A 19,542-nucleotide genomic window follows, 5' to 3' on the forward strand; every position below is an offset into this window, starting at 1 on the left:
TAATAATGTTCAGTTTTGACTGACAGTATCAGAGAGGTAACAAATTAACTATATGTTTATTATTGAGGTTGTAGTTTGCAGTGGTGTTGAACTGAGCACCTTAGTACAATGCAGTGCAGTATAAAACCACCTCTAATTACGACCTCTATAATAAGCATATAACTTAATTAATACCTCTACAAAGGTTTTAACATAAACTGAACATTATAAGCTTCATAATTGTAGAAGATGTGGCAGAGCTGTTCTATTGAATTGCATTAAATGGTACTTGTGTTATCTAATAAACTCTACCAATCAAAGATAACAGTTACTCTAAATAAAAAAGTACATTTTTAACCATGAAAATCATTGTAATTTCAAATAATAATTACATTAAAACATAAAACAAAACTATATTGAACTTGAAATAAAAATTAGAGTCGATGCCAATAAAAATGTTTATAGCTGCAATTTCTCACTGCGTTCTGTATCTGCCAAAGCATGTACATGCTACATAGGGAAACAAGTATGTAGACACCAGAGCTGCAATGTTCGGATATCTCACTCCACAACCATAAACATTAAAGGGATAGTTTGGGTTATTTGAAGTGGGGTTGTATGAGGTAGTCATGCATAGTCAGTAGATTCGTATTAGCGTGCTGCCAGTTTTAGACACTTTTAAAAGACGGCCCACCAACCAACCGCCCAAACAATCCAGTATCCGTTTAAATGGACGTTTCATGCCAAATGTTTTCAGCGCTTTATCTTCACATCAAAAGAAAGTGAAGTTTAGCCAATTCTGATTCACTCAGCAGACCTGCGGCTGCGGCTGCATAATAGAGGGCGCGCTGTATGTGCGCTTGTGCGTAGGATATGCGCTAGTACAGCGTTTGAGACAAATGTCGTACCCAAGGAAAGTGCTGTTTTTTTGACGGGAAGATTACGTGCTGGAAATATTCTACATGAAGCGTACATTTAAACGGATATTGGATTGTTTCGGTGGGCGCCCTGTGCGCAGCGGCACATCGCTCTGCTAGTGTGCTAACTGGCAGCGCGCAGATTGGAAGCTACTGCAGGTTGTAATACACTGGATGACTGCATGACTACCTCACACAACCCCACATCAAGTAACCCAAACTATCCCTTTTTAATATGCTGCCGTAACAGTTTTCACTCCTCTGGGGGCCTGGGACCAGGCTGCAGGGATTTGCTTCCGTTCAGCCACGGGAGCATCAGAGAGGTCAGACACTGATGTCAGGTGATAACATCTGCCTCGCGGTCGATGATCCCGCTTATCCCAAAAGTGCTGGGTGGGGTTGAGGTTACAGATCTGTGCAGGCCAGTTCATTTCTTCTGGAAGTCAGAAACCAAACCACACTCAGAAAAGTGTAGTTTTGTGCACCCACAAGAAACAGCCTTCCCATAACTGTTCCCATAAAGCTATCAGCACACTGTTTTCTAAATCAGTTCCTAACCTAGTGTGAAATATCAGTGTGTGCTTCAGCATTAAGATTTCTTTAAATTGGAACTAAGGGGACGAGCCCCAACCATAAAAACAGCCCTGCAGTATTGGCCATGGCCGAGGGTATTAACCGGCCTCAAGTAGCTGAATCAATCCCAAACCAGCCTGTTGTGTTGCTACAGACATTTAGCTGGTGAGATGTGTAATGTGCTGATACGGGATTTGATAAAAGCCACTGAGAATCATGAGCTAAAGGCAGAAAACAGCATGCACATCCAAAATTTAGAGCTGCATGACAGTAATTCTGCTCCAGGTTTTGTTCAATGTTTCATGAAAGTCTGTTTATGAGCTTGTTACAAATTTACATCCCAGGTGTTTAAAAACTCTGCAGACTCTTTACTTTTTCATTACAAATCACAGGGATAGTTTACCAAGTTTTAAGACTACGTATATTCCTCCTCATAAAAGTTGCTCAGTGGCGGAAAGGAGACTCCTCTAATGCTATCTCCTCCGTGCCATGCTTTGTTGGTTTGGGTTAGATTAGATTTAAATTAGGAAAAGTTGGACGTCCTCTATGATCCGTCTTGCTCAATATCTTATTTCCTGCTCATTTTCAGCCTCAATTACTCTATTCCGACATCAAGTCAGACTGAATTTAAAGTCACATCAGCAGTTAGTCGTCTGTTCATTGGGTAGGAGATACAGCTGAAGAGTTTCCAAAATGAAATATTCAGTGATCAAGAGATCTGGCATTTTCAAAACACATTAATGTTGTTGAATAGTTTAATACTGGCTTGAAACGTACGCCCCTGACATGTAAATCAACTATATTTTTGAACCGCTGACAGACTCATTGCAAGTAACATCTTTCACTGAAAATAGATACGGAGTGTTTGGAAATGAGTGCCTTCAGTTCTCGTCCGGCTTTATTCTCTTCAGAGAGCCTGAAATTGCATTGACGGCTGACAGTCGGCTCGCCGTGCTCCAGCCGGCGTTGTTTTTCTGGGTTTGTTGAAGTGTTTTAATAAGTGAGTGTTGTCTGTCTGTTGTGTTTCAGGCATTAAACCGTACCCCAAGTTCACAGCGGTCATCCACGCCGTCTCCCCTCTGGTGTCCCAGTCCCAGCCCATACTCAAGCTCCTGGCAGCTGTGGCCAAGTCCCAGTACTGTGCACAGGTAAAGGATGTGTGTGTGTGTCTGTGTGTGTGTGTGTGTGTGTGTGTGTGTGTGTGTGTGTGTGTGTGTGTGTGTGTGTTCACTGCAGCACCCCCGGATACTGATCTCCGCCTTGTGACTCTCCCTGAACTGCGTGGCTCATACGGCTGTTTTGCGATCACATTTTCCAACCAGAGCAACAACAGAGCTCATCCTCCATCCTGTGTGTGCGTGCGGGTGTGTTAACTGCGGTGGATTGAATTAGAGCGGCAGTTTGTAGCGGTGCTACATCTGTCTCCATGGCAGCGAAACCCCCTTAAGCACAGCTGGAGACGGCATGTATTGATTCCCCTGCTTGCTCCTTACCAGTGTGGGAAATGAAATGGAATTTCCTCCCCAATGGCTTTTTTTTATGTGAGTGTGAGTGTGTGTGTGTGTGTGCGTGTGTGTGTGTGTGCGCGTGTGTGTGTGTGTGTGTGTGTGTGTGTGTGTGTGTGCGTGTGAGTGAGTGAGTGTGTGGGTGTGTATGCGTGTGTCTTTGTTTGTTTGTTTGGCCAGTGGAGTGTATGAGTAAGCGAGTTTGTGTCTTGTGTAGGAGTGATACATTTCCGTGTGAGTGCCATGTACTATACAGTATGAGTGTGTGTGTTTTATGTAGGCAAGGTGCTTGTATGTGTGTTTATTTTGTGTCTGAGGTTGTCTGTGTGTGTATTAGTGTACATGCTGTCCGTGTGAGTGGTTCACATGTGGACTCTCTGTGTATCCCTGTGTTTGAAAATGTTTGCTACTAGTGTTAATACGATGGTACCAGTTCTGATTCCCCAAAAAATAAGAAAAATCTTTAAATTCTTTGTTTAATACCTTATTTTGTGGAATATAAACTTATTTTTTTACAAAACCCTTTTTCCATTAAGCAAAAGAAGCCAAATTCTCAAATGTTAACAGGGCAATGGATCCTACACTTCCCATAATGCAAATCTTTTTGTTAGACCTTTCCTGCCTGATAAATGGGCAAATCTTTAAACAGGAACTGGAAAAGCTCCTCCAGGACCATTATTCTATAATTCTATAACAGGCTGAGTCGTACTTCTCATTACTATTAAACTGACTTTGAAGTGTGAAAATTTGCCTCAATAAAAAACAGTCTCCATTAAAGGTCCCCTAACTCAGTGTGGAGATGTGGTCAAAAGCTCTGGAACAAGTGAATAAGTGGACCTTGAGTGGAAGTTAACATGGACAGGAAAATCTACAGCTCCATGACAGCTGAGCAAACTTCATGCCCTGATGAAGACCACGTGAAACCGTCGAAGCTCTCTAGAACAAGTAAGCCACCTTGAGTGGACATTGTTTCGGTTCACACTCGCCCGATCAAAAATAAATAAAGCTGATGAGTGAGCGGTTTATTCCTGCAGTCAGTACAAACACATTTCAGTCGATACAAAAGGCTGAGGTTTGATATCTAAAACCCAGCCACACATCCCAGTATCAGCTCACTTTAAGTCAGAAACATAGTCTCTGTCTCATCGCAGCAGGTTGGATGAGTAAACTCTGCTGCCTTCTTATTTCTTATAGAAGTGCTTTTGTGTTTGCAGTCTGCAGGCTGTGCATGCAAAATGGAGAGGCAGGTACACAGCCGTGGTGTTTTCTTCCACTCTCAGCATACAGAAAAGAGGTGAAGTGGGGCGGGGTAAGAGTGGATGGGATGAGGAAAGGGATATAAATAAATTAATGGAAGTTAGACTGAAGGAGCACAGAAGGGTGGAGGAGGCTAAATTGGACGCAAGAAAGCTTTTGAAGCGCTTTCTGACACGGTGGACCTCCTGCTGCATGTGTGTGTGTGTGTGTGTGTGTGTGTGTGTGTGTGTGTGTGTGTGTGCGCTCGCGTGTGAATGTGTTCCCCGCACACTCGCGAAGGAAGCGTCTCTTCCACCCGTGCTGCGTATACATCCACAGTTTCCTCACTTATCCTCATCCGCACACGCAGGCATACATACACAATGCTACCATCAGCCCCCAGAGGAGGGCTGGTGAGCTGACGGAGACACCATCTGTCTTTCTAATCAAACAGGAATAGAAGCCTGTAATAGTGGATTAACGTGTTCCTCAGCTGCGATTGTGTGTGCAGGGATCCAGGCTGTATACCTGTTGTTGTCTTGCAATGACGAACGCTCAGATACAGCCTCATGAACGATGCTTGTTTTGTGATGTATCTGCGTTCATATGGTGAGGATGTAAATTTGCAATTCATCAAACACCTGTATGTATTTATGTCTATTTTCTTTTCTTATACAAGTGACATCCTCCATGTAGTTCACTCGCACAAACACACAGCTGCTGCAGTCACACCTTCGGGACTCCTTAACACAGACATCCAATTGGCTCTCAGCTTATAATTTGGCAGGTCCAGTCAGGGTGCAGAGTCCCTAAGGAGAACCACTGTGTGTGACATAATTAATGTCAAAATAATGTGAAACTTTATTGATCCCGGCAGGGAAATTCTTGTGGTTCGGAGCATGGTGTCTGCAGCTGCTCTGCACAGTGGAACTGGGATGGATTCATTTACTGACTCGTTCAAGGACGTTTCAGCAGGGCAGAGGTTAGCTGACACACAGCAACTGAACCGTACAGGACTGGATGCTGATGCATCCCTCTCAGTTTACTGTTTAATCCATTGAGAAAACACTCTTTAAATTCAGAATAATTCCTCTGTCTGCTGCCACATGCACGTCGATTCAGCATGTGAGTTACAGCTGCTAAGCTATGATTAGACAATTGCTGTGTCGCGGAGGAATTAGCGAACAGCGATTGTGTCACCTAAACTACATAAAATTTAATATGCGTGAGAAGAACGGGCTGTGTAAATGCATGTAAGGTCAGGCAGGAGTCATGTCGTGTGTGTGTGTATATGTGTGTGTTTCTCATCAAACATTAATGAGGTCTGCTGTCACAGCACAGTCAATGGGGAAGGTTAACGTCATGTGACATTTCCATGTCGGCTGACCCGCAGGTCACTGAGCGGCAGTGCGAGTCATATAAAACATGATATGTCTGTGGCCAGAAAGTGTGTCTTCTTAATGTAAAACATCACCCGATTGGAGATGGAGTCTGGAGACAATGTGGGCTGGAGAATGTGTTCAGCAACATGTTGTACAATAGTTATAGAAATATGACCTGACAGTGTGGCTGGTTGGTTATGGACTGAATTGTACAAACCATTCTGGAAACATAATTGGAAACATTTTATCACTTTAGTTGCCCTTCTGGCTCTTTAACGTTCAATCAGCCTGTAATAAGGTGACATTTGCTGGCCGCAGAGTGTGTAAATGTCACATGTTCAGTGGGTTGATTCAGCAACAAGCTGGGTAGTGTGCTGTGAGTTGTTTTGGTTAGAGGAAATCAAATTAGATGCAGCGCAGGTATTTGGTGGCGGTAATAAGACCTTTCTGTGTTCTTTCTTTCAGATCATTGTCCTGTGGAACTGTGACAAGCCTCTCCCTGCAAAGCACCGCTGGCCTGCCACCACAGTGCCAGTCATCGTCATTGAGGGAGAGAACAAGGTGAGCTGGAACACGCACACACTCTTCCTCTCTGTGATCACTATCATCCCTAATTACATAGCTCATCTTATGCATATTCTCAAACTGTAAATATAGTGTATCTTGGCACATTTTATTCAGTCTGAGAGTTTCTGGGAGTTAATGAGTTTCGATTTGTGCTGCACTGATTCCATTAAAGGACAGTTTGTGTGGTTTTAATTAAAGCTCAGTAATGGGAATAATATACAGTGGTAAAAAAAAAAATACATGGCTGAAAGGCTAATGCATATTGTAAGGGAAGATAAGGAAGCAATAATGGGTGAGTGCATATGCATAGTAGAATTTTTTTATTTTAATGTATTTATTGCTGTTTATTCTTTATGTTAGTCATAACTAAATATCTAATTAACTGAGAGAAGTGACAAAAATCTCTCTGGAGAAATAAATTACAGTTGAGTTGTAATATACAGTAATAATATGCAGAACAAATATGCCTTGCAGAGAACTTAAAGGATATATTTAATTATGTTTGAGGTTTGATTTTTCTTGATGTGTTCAAAGGAGCTGTTTGTAAGTTTTGCTATTGCTACATAGTAGGGGGAGGAACAAAATCCATGGCTCGGTTTGTATCACAGTTTTGGGGTCACCGTTTGAGGTTTGGTTCGCTGTATGTTGTTGTTTTTCTATTTTTTTTAACACACTCCAGAAATACCATACATCATCATAAAATAAATAGCCTAATAATCCACCATTTACAATTAAAAAATAAATAAATCAGATATTCTCAAGGACATGTCATGTCGTCATGCAAAAACTGAAGGAATGAGGCAGTTTGACATTAGGCACATCATTGTGACAGCCTTAGGTTAAAGCTAGGTGAGATTTTGTACAGCAAAAGGGGGTGGGTCTGCAAAACAGAGCTTTGCATCTCCCACTCTGAAGTAATGTGATGGGCAGTCACGGTTAGGAAACTTTCAGTGGCCCTGGAGGTCCATCCATCAGTAGTAACAGCTACGTAGGCTGTGTCGGACAACTCTTTGACAATTCCTCGTCGTGTCTCTTCATAAAGTTCAGGGAATAACCGTGTTCGAGTACTTGAATCATATGCTGAAATTCCGCATCCTCCACCGCGGCATTTTGTCCTGTCTGACTCTTCACTGAGAGGCTGTTTAAAAGCTGCAGGGAGTAGAAGTTGTTCTTTCCTAACCAACTCTCTCCTCCTTGACACATTGAATTGACACACTGGAGTGATGTCTCCATAGATGAGCTAACGTGTTGCCGCTAGCGTGAGCAACACGTGTTGCACAGTGCTTGCACACAGTCGGTTTTATCTACCACTTTCTCATCATAGGTAGCACTAAATCCAAAAATGTTCCACACAGCAGACTGAAACGGTGCTGCTGGCGCATCCTCTGACTCTGGGCCTCCTTTGTCTTTTTCCGCTTGACATTTCCACAACTGACCTGGCCGCTGGACTCGACACTTAGACCCACCACCTCTGTGCCAAATGAAAAAAGAACTTCACTGCGTTACTGGCGCAAGGCTTTTTTGCGCATGCCCTGAAGCAAACAATACACACATGCCCCAAACCGAGACAAGCGAACCGAACAGATTTTTTCCCATCCCTACTATATAACCAATGTTTGCATGTTTACTGACCAGTCTAGAAGAAACGCTGCAATTTCAGCATCAAACTTCATTCCTTTACTCGCCAACACTGTGTCCAGCAATTGAAAGCAATCCCTTTGTTTTGCTTCTATTTCTGTCACTTCTTTTCTTCTTCTGAAGTTAGCACGCTAACCAGTTAGCTCTGGCTCAGTCAGCCTGTCTCATCACTTTCCGATACCGAGTCGCTGTAGCGTCCAGGCTGCTCTGAAGAGGTAGTCGTGCTCATATTATAACCTCTTGTATTGTAAATACATTAATGGCTGAAGCTCTTGGCAAGACTGGAAAGTGAACAGCTGTCAATGCTAATGTTAGCATGTCGTCCATGCAGCCATTTTAAAACTCATTATTTACCTAATCTATATTTGAATTAATGATTTTTGTTTTTTTAGGACTGCATCTACACCTCATTTTCATTATGTGCTGATTGGTTTGTCGATGTGTCGATTAACTGTTTGGTCTGTAAAATGAGAACAGTGAAATGAACAAATGCTTATCCGAGGTGATGTCTTTAAATAGCTTGTTTTGTTTGAGCAACAATCAAAAAACCCAAAGATATTCAGTTTAATGTGATTAATTCTTAAATCTTCTCAGAATATTTTTCATGTAACTAGGGAAAAAAAGCCCTTCAAACTACAGTGTGAGCAAGGTTTAAATATGACTCAGAGGTTCTGGAAAAAACCGATGTGCATATTATATCAATTTTGTCAGCATGTCAGTTGAGAAATATTTAGTTTTTTCTTCTGTTCGTATGACTGGCACTGTCATTGGAGAAACATTTATTTTTTTGTGTGTTTTGCTTTTTGTCAGTTAACCCTTCAACCAGACATAAACCAGAGCCCTGAGCTATGAGCATGCCTCAGTGGCATTTATTATGACAGCCTTATTAGGCTTTTACGCTCTGTGGAGGGGCTGCTGTGTTTATCTTGACTTCCCTGTGACCTCTCCTTGTACAAGTCAAAGGTCAGACACAGAGGGTGCAACTTGCTCTCTTAACGCTGATCTGAGCTTAGTTTGACAATTTCCAAGCTCACATTTAAGGTTATTTTTGAGGAGAGGGAAAACGGGATCTGGTTGCTCATCTGTATTCCGAGACATCAGACTCATTCACCGCTGTCGTCTCCCCATTTCGCTCATGAGGACTTAACTTCACCTGCCAATCACAGGAAGTGGTTTTCACATCAGTGTCAGTCACCCGGCGGTAGGCTGGGTTTATGATTTACCTCTCCCCGTGGCTCTGAGTGGTTTCTCCCAAGCTGTCAATCACAGCGGGAGGGCTCTGTGTGTCACTGTGTGTCCGTGAAAAGCGAGCAGAACAGGCTTAGAGCACTGACGTTGTGTGTCTGTGTGTGTGTGTGTGTCTGTGTGTGTGTCTGTGTGCCAGGCAGCCTGTGGTTTGTTGTGGTTGTGGCGGGTTCTATGTTTACCGTGGCGAGCCAAGCTGTGTTCCTCCACCCCACAGAGGGAGAGACAGAGGGAATGTTTTTCATCCCTCTGCCTTTTTTCCTGCCACTTTATTCCTTATCCCCTCTTTTTCTTTCATCCTCTTCCTCACTCACAGATCCTCTCGTTATCATTTCTCTTTCTTTCATCATCTCTTTCCTTCTCTTTATCACTGCATCCTCACAAGTTCCCACAAGGCACCTCCTTCTCCCTAATTTTTACAATTATGTAGATTTCTCATATTTTATCAATTCAGTAAGCAGTTCAATCTTATTTTCTGCGAATATAATTTCCAAATACAAAAGCCTCAAGTCTTACTCAAAGCCAGGAATAAAAGCTCTTTCACAATTCCTTTATTTATTGTTGACCTAAAATTATGATTCTAAAAATACCAACCCCAGCCTACAAAAACCCAGCATGTGTAAGTTTATAGCTGTATAATGGAAACATCCCTACAGGTTTCTAAAAATACAGACGTAACATCAGTGTCCTCAAAGGTACTGTAGTTACAGCCTTGACTGTCCTTCACTTCCTCCCTTTTTTATGTCCGACTTTATATATTTTATTTGCTCAACCAGCAAGAAGCATACGTTTTGAGTGTGTGGCAACATGACATCTGGATGAATAGATCAACTTCAATCATTGAAATCAAAACTGATGAAAAGAAAAAACAGGCCTTAAGGAAGTTTTTTCAGTGTTTTACAGCCTCACTCTGATAAATGTTTCGAGGCCAACTATTGCATATGTCATGCTAACTTTGCACTCGCTACTTTGGTTGTAGAGATTAGTCCTCTGCGTAATGAAGCTCCATTTGTTTTACAGCAGTTATAACCAACACATCAGTGAGCCACGGTTTTGCATGGGGCGACATGTTCCTTCTTTGTGATGAACATGGGGCATTGTAGTTTATTCACATTCAATACACGCACTGTTCTGCTGCTGTAAATAGTCAGAAGGGCTCCAAATGTGTATTAATCCACCAATGAAAATAGTCCACAATAATACACTATTTACTCCTGTTTGAGCAATGTTTACTGAAAACTACAGTGCCCAGCTGTTTTGATAAATTACAGACCTTTTTTTTTTTTTTTTTTTTTTTTTTTAAATGAAACTATTTATATGTGAGCTGTTTCTAAAGATTTACATCTTCAGGAGGAACAAATGAGCTCGGGGCTGAGTCACACAGACATGGTTGCATTGTTAGCGTTGGTCTTTTCATGGGATTTGTTGACAATACAAGAAAAAACACAGAATAACACCAATCTTATCCTCGAACCAAAACCCCTCTTTTCCCCCTTCTGTCCTTCCCTCTGTCATCCTCTCTGCCTCTCTCGCACTGTGGCCAAAAAGCTGGTTTGTGACTGTTGGTTTAAGCCGTGCGAGAATCCCAGCGGCGCTTAATATGGTTTACACACACTGGTGGTCCTCCTCTGTCCTTGCTCGTCAAGTCTCCTCTGCTGCTGTCCTTTACAGAGGAGGTGAAGTGCTGGAGGCAGATTCCTGCTGTAAGAGCTCACATTCCTGGAGAGCACCAGGAAGCCCCAGGCTTATATGTTGCACTTCTAACATAACAAACCATCTGGGGGTTTCACCAGCCCATCATCCTCTTTTTCTCCCTGTGTCTTTCTCCTTTTTGCTGTTTGTCCCGCTGTCACTTTCACCCTTCCTGTGTCCTTTCTTGTTCTCTCTCGTCCTGTAGTACGTTGGTATTCTCTCTTACATGTTCTGGTAGAAAACAAGAAGGAAAACATGGAGCGCGGAGCTGGGATTGTTTTGTTTTTCTCTTCATGCCGACAGGATATTACAGCAGTATTGATGAGAGGGAGGGGTACCGCCTCCCCTATTTCCTCTCTTCTCTCATTTTGTCTCTCCTTTCCTTCCTTCGTAAACACAACTGTCACTCGCGCACATCGGCTCTTTCACCCTGTTAGAATATGAGCGACAGTCAAAACATTCGGCCGCCGTTGTTGCCTCTGGAGTGTTTTCGGAGAGAGGAGAAGTAGATGGCACTTGACCGAACCGACAGCTGACATCAGCCTCAACAGCACTGTCAGCGCTGCACTGTGTGGGCTGAAGTGGGAGCAATATCCCAATTTAAGCTGTTGAGACAGTATGTTTTTTTTGTTTTTTTGTTTTTTTGAATGGCTGATTGGTCTGTTGTTCTGACCGCCACTTTTGTACAGACTTTGGTGATCCCCTGCTGCCAGCAGGCTACCGTTGTCACTATTATCCAGTGAAATATCTCAACATCCACTGGACAGACGCACAAAATTTGGTACAGACATTCATGGTTCCCTGGCGACGTACCCTAATAACCCTGATGATCCCCTGGCTTTTCCTCTGGTGCCACTTTGAGGTTCACATTTGTGGACTTTAGTGTAATGTCTTGATAACTAATGGACGGATTTCCTTGAAATTTTCTACAGACTTTTATGTTCCCCACAGAATGACATGTGGTTGTAGAGCCTGAAGTCTGGTTTGCATCTCTTCGTTTAAATGGTAACACATCATCTCACAATGGAAAACCTGGGTGAAATGATACAGAATAGTATATACTCAGTATTTTTCAACCTTGGTCTTATTAAGATAAGCTGTTTGTCAATTAAGCCCTTTAAACAGCATAAAAATGTTGCTAGTTAATGGTGTTGGTCATTAAAATAAATCTATGTATATGTAAGTTCAGTCCGCTTTTCTTCATTTATGTTTCTAAATTAGTCTGAAATATAATTTGAAGAAATACATATTTTTATGAGAGATGAGATGAAACTTTATTGATCCCATAAAGATTTTTGTTGAATCAAACAATTAATAAAATAAATAAATACATTTGAATTTGCTTTTTGTTTTTTTGGATTAATCATTTAATTAATCCATCGGTCATTGATAAGAAAGAAATTGTTTGCTTGCTCGGGTTTTTCAAATTGCTGCTTTTATCTAGATTATTATAATGTGAACTTTGAAGTTTGAAATTCCGCACAATGTCAGCAAGGCGTTAGAAAGGCAGAGTTTTAGTCATGGACCTTTGTTCGACGTGAACAAAGGGAGACAAATCGCAAACACCTACGATCATTACAGCATCAGTTAATTTAAGGATTAGTTGAATCACTGACAATGTAACTGTCTGAGGTGATGTGACTCCCCTTCTTTTGGACTGTTGCAGGCTCTGGTGCTTGCAGCAAGATACTGCACTTCTAATAAACTGAATTCAACACCTCCTTTTTCATCATTGTAAAGAGAAAATCTTTGAGGTTTGGACTGTCAGTCATGTAAAGCATGCAATTTGAAGACATCACCTTGGCCTCTGGGAATCTGTGATAGACGTTTTTCACCATTCAGTGACATTTTACACAGTTAACGGTTTATTGGTAATAAAGGTAATCATTAGTTGCGGTGCTAGAACGGATAACAGGCTTTACACAGCTTGTCAGTGCAGCCACGTAAGCTATTCTTGCATTTTTCTTGGTGTTGTGTTGCTGCCCTCAGCCGTAGGAGTGATGAAGACCTGTTGGGAGTGAGGTCACCCTGCTGGAGCGCAGCAGGCAGACAATGCCAGGTGTTTATAGAGAAAAGAGGTCATCACCGACTATTCTTAAATGTAAATGTAACGGCTTTTCAGTGCAGGTGGTGTTTTAAAAGAAACAACTATTCTTACAGAGGCCTGACCTTCAGAGCTGTGCAGAATAACTGAGTACCAGGCTTTTCAGGCGCGTGTGTGTGTGTGCGTGTGCGTGTGCGCGCGCACGCGCGCATACATGTATGGTATTGTGTGTCTACATCCATTAAAGCTATGTATTCATTAGATGTTTCTTCTTTGTGTGGGAGGCGGTTCGGGTTCGAGCACACATCCAGTTTACAACACACACAACTTGTCAACAAGAAGCCGCTGTTCTCTCATCCGAGCGCCTTTCATCGCAGCAACAGACCAAAGACTTCCCATCTAAATATCCTCAAGACATTGATCTTTCCATCCACCCACCAGACCCTGGCCACCTTCACTCTTTCTGCTTCCAGTAAATATTCAAGGACTGTCATGTGTTTTACAGTTTGGTTTTCATCCACCATTAAATATACTTATTCTGTTTTCAACAGTGGAGGAAGAAAAAAAAAAAAAGTAAATTTGTGCCATATGTAGGACACATGACTCACGCTGTATGTGTCTGTCTGCATTTATGGGTTTGTATTGATCTAAAAGAGACAGACAACTCTGCAGCAGTAATGGAAACCTGCATCAGCATTCTATCACTGTTGAAAACAACGGGGAGCAGCATGCAGTAAAGAGTAGGATATTGGCTTTTCTCCTCTTTTCTCTGTGCTGCTGTTTGTGGATGTCGTGGCGTGTTGTCTCCCCTGAATCGCAATGAATTTGGGAGGAACCATTAAAAATGCATACAGTAGATACTGGAAGCAAAAGGAATTTTTATTCCCCAATTCATCATAAGGGGAAGTTCTCGATTTACCAGTAGAACTACTCTCCAACTCGTGAGCTTTGAGTGGTGGGGCTCCACCTTAAAGCTTAATTTTTAACATGAGATATGACCACTTTTAATGAGAAAGGGTTCAAGTGTAGTGACATACCCACTCCCCCTGTGCAGCCCACCTCAGCTCTACTGAACATTTTAGCATCTTTGAGCTCATTGTTTTGGCTTTCTGGTCCTCAACTTTATAGTTTTGCTTCACTCTCATTCTCTTATAGCATCGTTTTTAGCCACATTAGGCAGCAGTTGTCAGAAAAAGAAGTTCAAAAAACCAACTGTATGCTACCTGCTGAGCACCAAAGGACAGACAGTCGAAGTTAGCAGCTAGCTTGTGGACATAATGCAACCATCCACTGATGTTAGGTCTAATAATTGGATACATTGATATCATTTTCAATCAAGTCCAACGGAAGCTGTCATCTGTGAATTAACACCTCCACACCGTTATTTTGGAAAATATGCTGTGTAATGAAAAAAGGGACACGTCCAAGACTTTGGTCCATGACAAAGGCTTTGTTTTTCAGATGTTTCCCACAGCCAGTTTTTTATTTGTTCCTTCAGCCATTTTAATGTGCTCCATCCAACCAAATAATCATGATTTGTTGCTGTTTGAAGAGAATCCAACTGTTTTCCTTCTAATTATGTGTTTGTAACCATTTGTACTGTCTTTTTTTTATAACCCTCTGTTCTCTGTGTCTCCCCCTGCAGGTGATGAGCAGCCGCTTCTTGCCCTACGAGACCATAGTGACCGACGCAGTCCTCAGCCTGGATGAAGACACAGTGTTGTCCACCACAGAGGTATCTTTTAATATAATAAAGTAGAATAGAAAACTATTCTTTTTCTCTATCTGCCTGCCTCCTCTCTGTCTCCGGAGTCTGGTCCCCTTGAGACAAAACAAAGTTGCAAACTTTCTTCTTGTACCAAATGCAACTCTCTGATTGCATTTTCTCTTCTTCTTTTATTTTAATCTTTCTATCTCTTTGTCCCTGGTGTTTTCAAGTTATCGCTCTGCAGCTCAATCCTTAAATCTCTTAAAACTACTCTAACTTTCACTCCCAGAGCCTTACTTTTTCCCTCTCTGCATCTGCCTTCCGTTCTCTGCCTCCATTTTATTCCCTCCCTTTCTTTCCATTTTCTACTTCACACTTTTGGCGCATGTAATCACACTGTACCTCTCCAATCCCCTGTTCGAGAACAGCACTGGTATGGGCATTTTTGTTCCACATGCTGTCGGGACTGTTGCTCTTTTTTTTCCCGGGGACACGTTTTTGGCGCGGCACCATGGGAAGCCAGATGCTGCTTTGAACAGTGTAGAATTAGATCTCATAAAGGCTGTTTGTGTGGAGGATCAAGATGGCAAAGCAGAGCTGGCAGTGAAGGGAGGATCCAGCCCCAAAAAACCGAATCGACCCGTGTTTCTCCCATGAAGACATTTGGTTCACGAACAAAAAGAATCCCCAAAGTTTTATAAGCAACGCAACATCAATGCCAGTGCAAGTTAGGAAAAAATTAAGACTAAAATACCATGACAGATCTCTGAACAGACTCCCCGTCATTTAAAAGTGCTTGAAAAGTGACTTTAGTGGCAATGTTGGCCTCTCACCAAGAACAAAATCTTTGTTTTGTCCTTCTTTTACTCAGCTTTGTTCACCTTTTTAAGTGAAGATGGTGAGGAAGAGAACTGTCCTTCACAATAAAAGTTCTTCTGATAGAAGTCTGAGCACTTTTTGAGCAATCCTTCCTTTGAATATAATTGAATATGACACCAATATCCTGGTTCAATTGGAAAGTACGTAGATCTATAACAGCAACGCACCATCAAAAAATGTTTTTTCCTGTGACTGTGATATCATTGAACTACCTCTCTTTTTTCACTGCAAGCGAAAGAGCAAAAGAGAGTCAGCGCTTTTGTTCTTTTCCTTTGGGACCTCAGAATAATGTTTATTATGTTTTATGGTAGTTTTTGACTTAAGTATTCATTAATATAAGCACCCTCTCAGTGCAGGATAATGCTGTAAATTGTGGTATAATGCAGAGTGGGCTGTTTGTGGAGCCACTGAGGCCTCTGTGATGTTTTCATCTAATTATTTGATTGAATGCTTTGATCACCGCCACAGAAGTTTGCTGCAGGCAGCTGCTTAGGAAAGACTGCTTTGTATTTGATGAGGTTTTGCCTTTGTATTTTCACTAAAGTGTGTTTGAGTGCACAGTTCTCCCCGTAGTCACTCTCTTTTCTTCTCTCAGTCTTTTTTCTTACACAACATGTACTATAAATAGACACTCAAAAATGACATATTTTTAATAAAATTTATCTTAAGCAAGTTTTAGTTCTCAACATTTTGTCCTCCAGAATATGTCAGGAATAATCTCTTGCTAGTTTCATCTTGTTTAGTTTTAAATTTTTTGGACTTCTTTTAGTATAGGCAGCAAATATTATGTAATATGAGTTATAAGATCAGTTATGAGAGTAGTTGCCAGGTTGAGAAAAATCCCTCTGGCTGGTCCATACTTTGTATGTTGGTAATAGTGCAGTTGTCAATATTGGCAATCCATTAAAAAATGGTTGCTGGTTTAGGTGGAATAGCCAAAAATAATGGATATGTGGTTCAGATACTTCGGTTTAAGTAAAAAATGAATGCTGAAAATAGTCAGCTAAAAGTAATGTACAGCTGAAATAGCTAAGGTAATGAATAAGTGGTTGAAAAAGAAGGCTAACACTGATGAATGATGGTTGAAATAAATGACAGTGGTGATGAAAGGGTGCTTGAGCTCATCTGACAAAATACGTTGGTAACCACTTTGCACCAGTCTGATCTAAAAAGATCAATTAAATATCCTGCTGGAGGAGGGTTAGAAAGTGGTACCCATTACTCATATAATAAATGTTCTAAATACCATCTTCTGCATCATGATATGTAAACTTTATATCTTTCTCTGACTAGGTGGACTTTGCCTTCACTGTCTGGCAGAGTTTCCCAGAGCGCATCGTTGGTTACCCTGCCCGCAGCCACTTCTGGGACAGCAACAAAGAGCGCTGGGGCTACACATCCAAATGGACCAACGATTATTCGATGGTGCTGACCGGCGCCGCCATCTACCACAGGTATGATACAGTACACACTTCAGATTGTCCTCTAATCACTTCAACTTTCAGTTTCAGCACGGTACGTCTTTTTACCTCCATATGAAAAAACTTTGACTGTTTTGCTATGCTCTGCTCTTTTCTTTCATGCTCCTTGCTTCTGCTCTGTTCCCCCTCTGTTATACGGGGATCACAGCTCCACTCTACTCTGCTCTCCAGTGTTCAGTCGTCTTTCTTTTGATACAACACTTTGATGCAGTGATCCGTAGATTATGAAAGTAGGTGTGATGTTCAGTGTAGCACAGCCTCGGGAAACAGAGGGTATGTTTTATCCAAAAAAATGTCAATTTGTCTGCTACACAGCGTTCCTGCGTTTAGTTAAACTACAGCCCTGTCAGCTTTAATATGGCTTCACTCAGCTGTGAGGGGAACAGTCCATTAATCTGAAGTCAGCCAATCACTGCAGCCCAACGCTTAATCACTTTCAATAAATCCATCATTCAATCCATCCAGAGACATGAAGAATTAGTCTGAAGTTGTGGAATTGTACATGTCATTTCCTCTGTCATCAATTTTGAAATAGAACCCCTATTTTGTGTCTCTAGGTAAAGGCATGTTTCAGCCAAGGGCGTAGGTTTGCATGTGGACAATATAGACAATATTTTCAGAGGACAGAATTGTCCCTACCAATATCTGAGTGAAATCATTAACTTTATGTTTGGAAGGAAGTCATATTAGATCGTTGCAATGTGCCCTCCAAGAGGCTACGTCTCCAAGACAACCAATTTTAGGCGTACTAGCATTTGATTGACTGAAAGGGCAGGGGCTGTCTGGACACTCACGTCATTTGAGAATAGCACGGTGGTACTTGAAGACACAAGAAAAATGTCAACGAATGTTATTTAATCATGGTAGCTAGTATTAAATAGCAAGCTAACCCTGACTTCCCCCTTCTGTGGTCTAGCAGTCCACAGTCTGCATTTTAGTCTAGCAGGTTGTTAGCAGAAGTCATAAAATGCTGAACATATCAAAGTATGTATAAGTAAGTTTAAATGCTGTTGAAAAATCCCATGAAAATGTCACCGTGAGTACTATGACTTTTTTTATACCTTGCTATACAATTACTTTTTTATGCCTTACTGTACTGTGACTTTTTTATGACTTACTATACTATGGCTTTTTATGCCTTACTATGCTATGACTTTTTATGCTTTATTTATAATATGTCGTTTTTATGACTTTTTATGCCTTACTATACTATGGCTTTTTTATGATTTTTTTATGCTTTACTTTACTATGACTTTTTTATGATTTTTTTATGCCTTACTATATTATGACGGTTTTATGACTTGTTATGATATGTCGTTTTTATGACTTGTTATGCCTTACTATACTATGATGTTTTTATACTTTACTATACTATGAATTTTTTACTACATTTTTATGCTTTACTATATAATGTGGTTATTATTACTTTTTACCTTATTATACTATGATGTTTTTATGACTTTTTATGCCTTACTATACTATGACGTTTTTATGCCTTACTACACTATGACTTTTTTTTATGACTTTTTATGCCTTACTATAATATGACGTTTTCATGACTTTTTGTGCCCTAATATACTATGACATTTGTGTGACCTTTTATGCCTTACTATACTATGACTTTTTATGACTTTTTATGCCTTACTATAATATGACGTTTTTATGCCTTTTTATGCCTTACTATACTATGTTTTTATACATTACTATACTATGACTTTTTATACTTTATTATAATATGTAGTTTTTATGACTTACTATTCTATGACTTTTTATGCCTTACTATACTATGACTTTTTATGCCTTACTATAATATGTAGTTTTTATGACTTTTTATGCCTTACTATACTATGACTTTTTATGCTTTATTATAATATGTCGTTTTTATGACTTTTTATGCCTTACTATTCTATGACTTTTTATCCCTTACAATACTATAACTTTTTATGCCTTACTATAATATGTAGTTTTTATGACATTTTATGCCTTACTATACTATGACCTTTTTATGCCTTTTTATGCCTTACTATAATATATAGTTTTTATTACTTTTTATGCCTTACTATACTATGTTTTTATACATTACTATACTATGACTTTTTATACTTTATTATAATATGTCGTTTTTATGACTTACTATACTATGACTTTTTATACCTTATTATAATATGTAGTTTTTATGACTTTTTATGCCTTACTATTGTATGACTTTTTTTGACTTTTTATGCCTTACTATACTATGACTTTTTATGCTTTATTATATTATGTCGTTTTTATGACTTTTTATCCCTTACTATACTATGACTTTTTATGCCTTACTATAATATGTAGTTTTTATGACTTTTTTTATGACCTTTTTTGCCTTACTATACTATGACTTTTTAAGCCTTTTTATGCCTTACTATACAATGACTTTTTATGCCTTATTATAATATGTAGTTTTTATGACTTTTTATGCCTTGCTATAATATGACGTTTTATGCCTTTTTATGCCTTGCCATAATATATAGTTTTTATGACTTTTTATGCCTTACTATACTATGACTTTTTATGCTTTATTTATAATATGTCGTTTTTATGACTTTTTATGCCTTACTATTCTATGACCTTTTATGCCTTACTATAGTATGACTTTTTTTGACTTTTTATGCCTTACTATACTATGACTTTTTATGCTTTATTTATAATATGTCGTTTTT

At 40.2% G+C, this 19,542-nt stretch overlaps 1 protein-coding gene and 1 long non-coding RNA gene across 2 annotated transcripts in view; one reads left to right on the forward strand and one right to left on the reverse strand.

Moving 5' to 3' along the window:
• ext1b (exostosin glycosyltransferase 1b) overlaps positions 1-16,904 on the forward strand; it is a 114,194-nt gene extending 97,290 nt beyond the window's left edge. The window contains exons 6-9 of the mRNA XM_023429106.2: positions 2,499-2,617; positions 6,058-6,153; positions 14,424-14,513; positions 16,659-16,904. Coding sequence (XP_023284874.1) covers positions 2,499-2,617; positions 6,058-6,153; positions 14,424-14,513; positions 16,659-16,904 — 551 coding nt within the window. The remainder of the gene's footprint in view (positions 1-2,498; positions 2,618-6,057; positions 6,154-14,423; positions 14,514-16,658) is intronic.
• Positions 1-19,542, reverse strand: part of LOC147817808 (uncharacterized) — a 251,195-nt gene that overhangs the window by 229,091 nt on the left and 2,562 nt on the right. The window lies entirely within an intron of this gene.

The sequence above is a fragment of the Seriola lalandi genome, unplaced genomic scaffold (assembly GCF_002814215.2).
Source record: "Seriola lalandi dorsalis isolate HSWRI2012SDOR001 ecotype SW California unplaced genomic scaffold, Sedor1 jcf7180002054887, whole genome shotgun sequence".
NCBI lineage: Eukaryota > Metazoa > Chordata > Actinopteri > Carangiformes > Carangidae > Seriola > Seriola lalandi.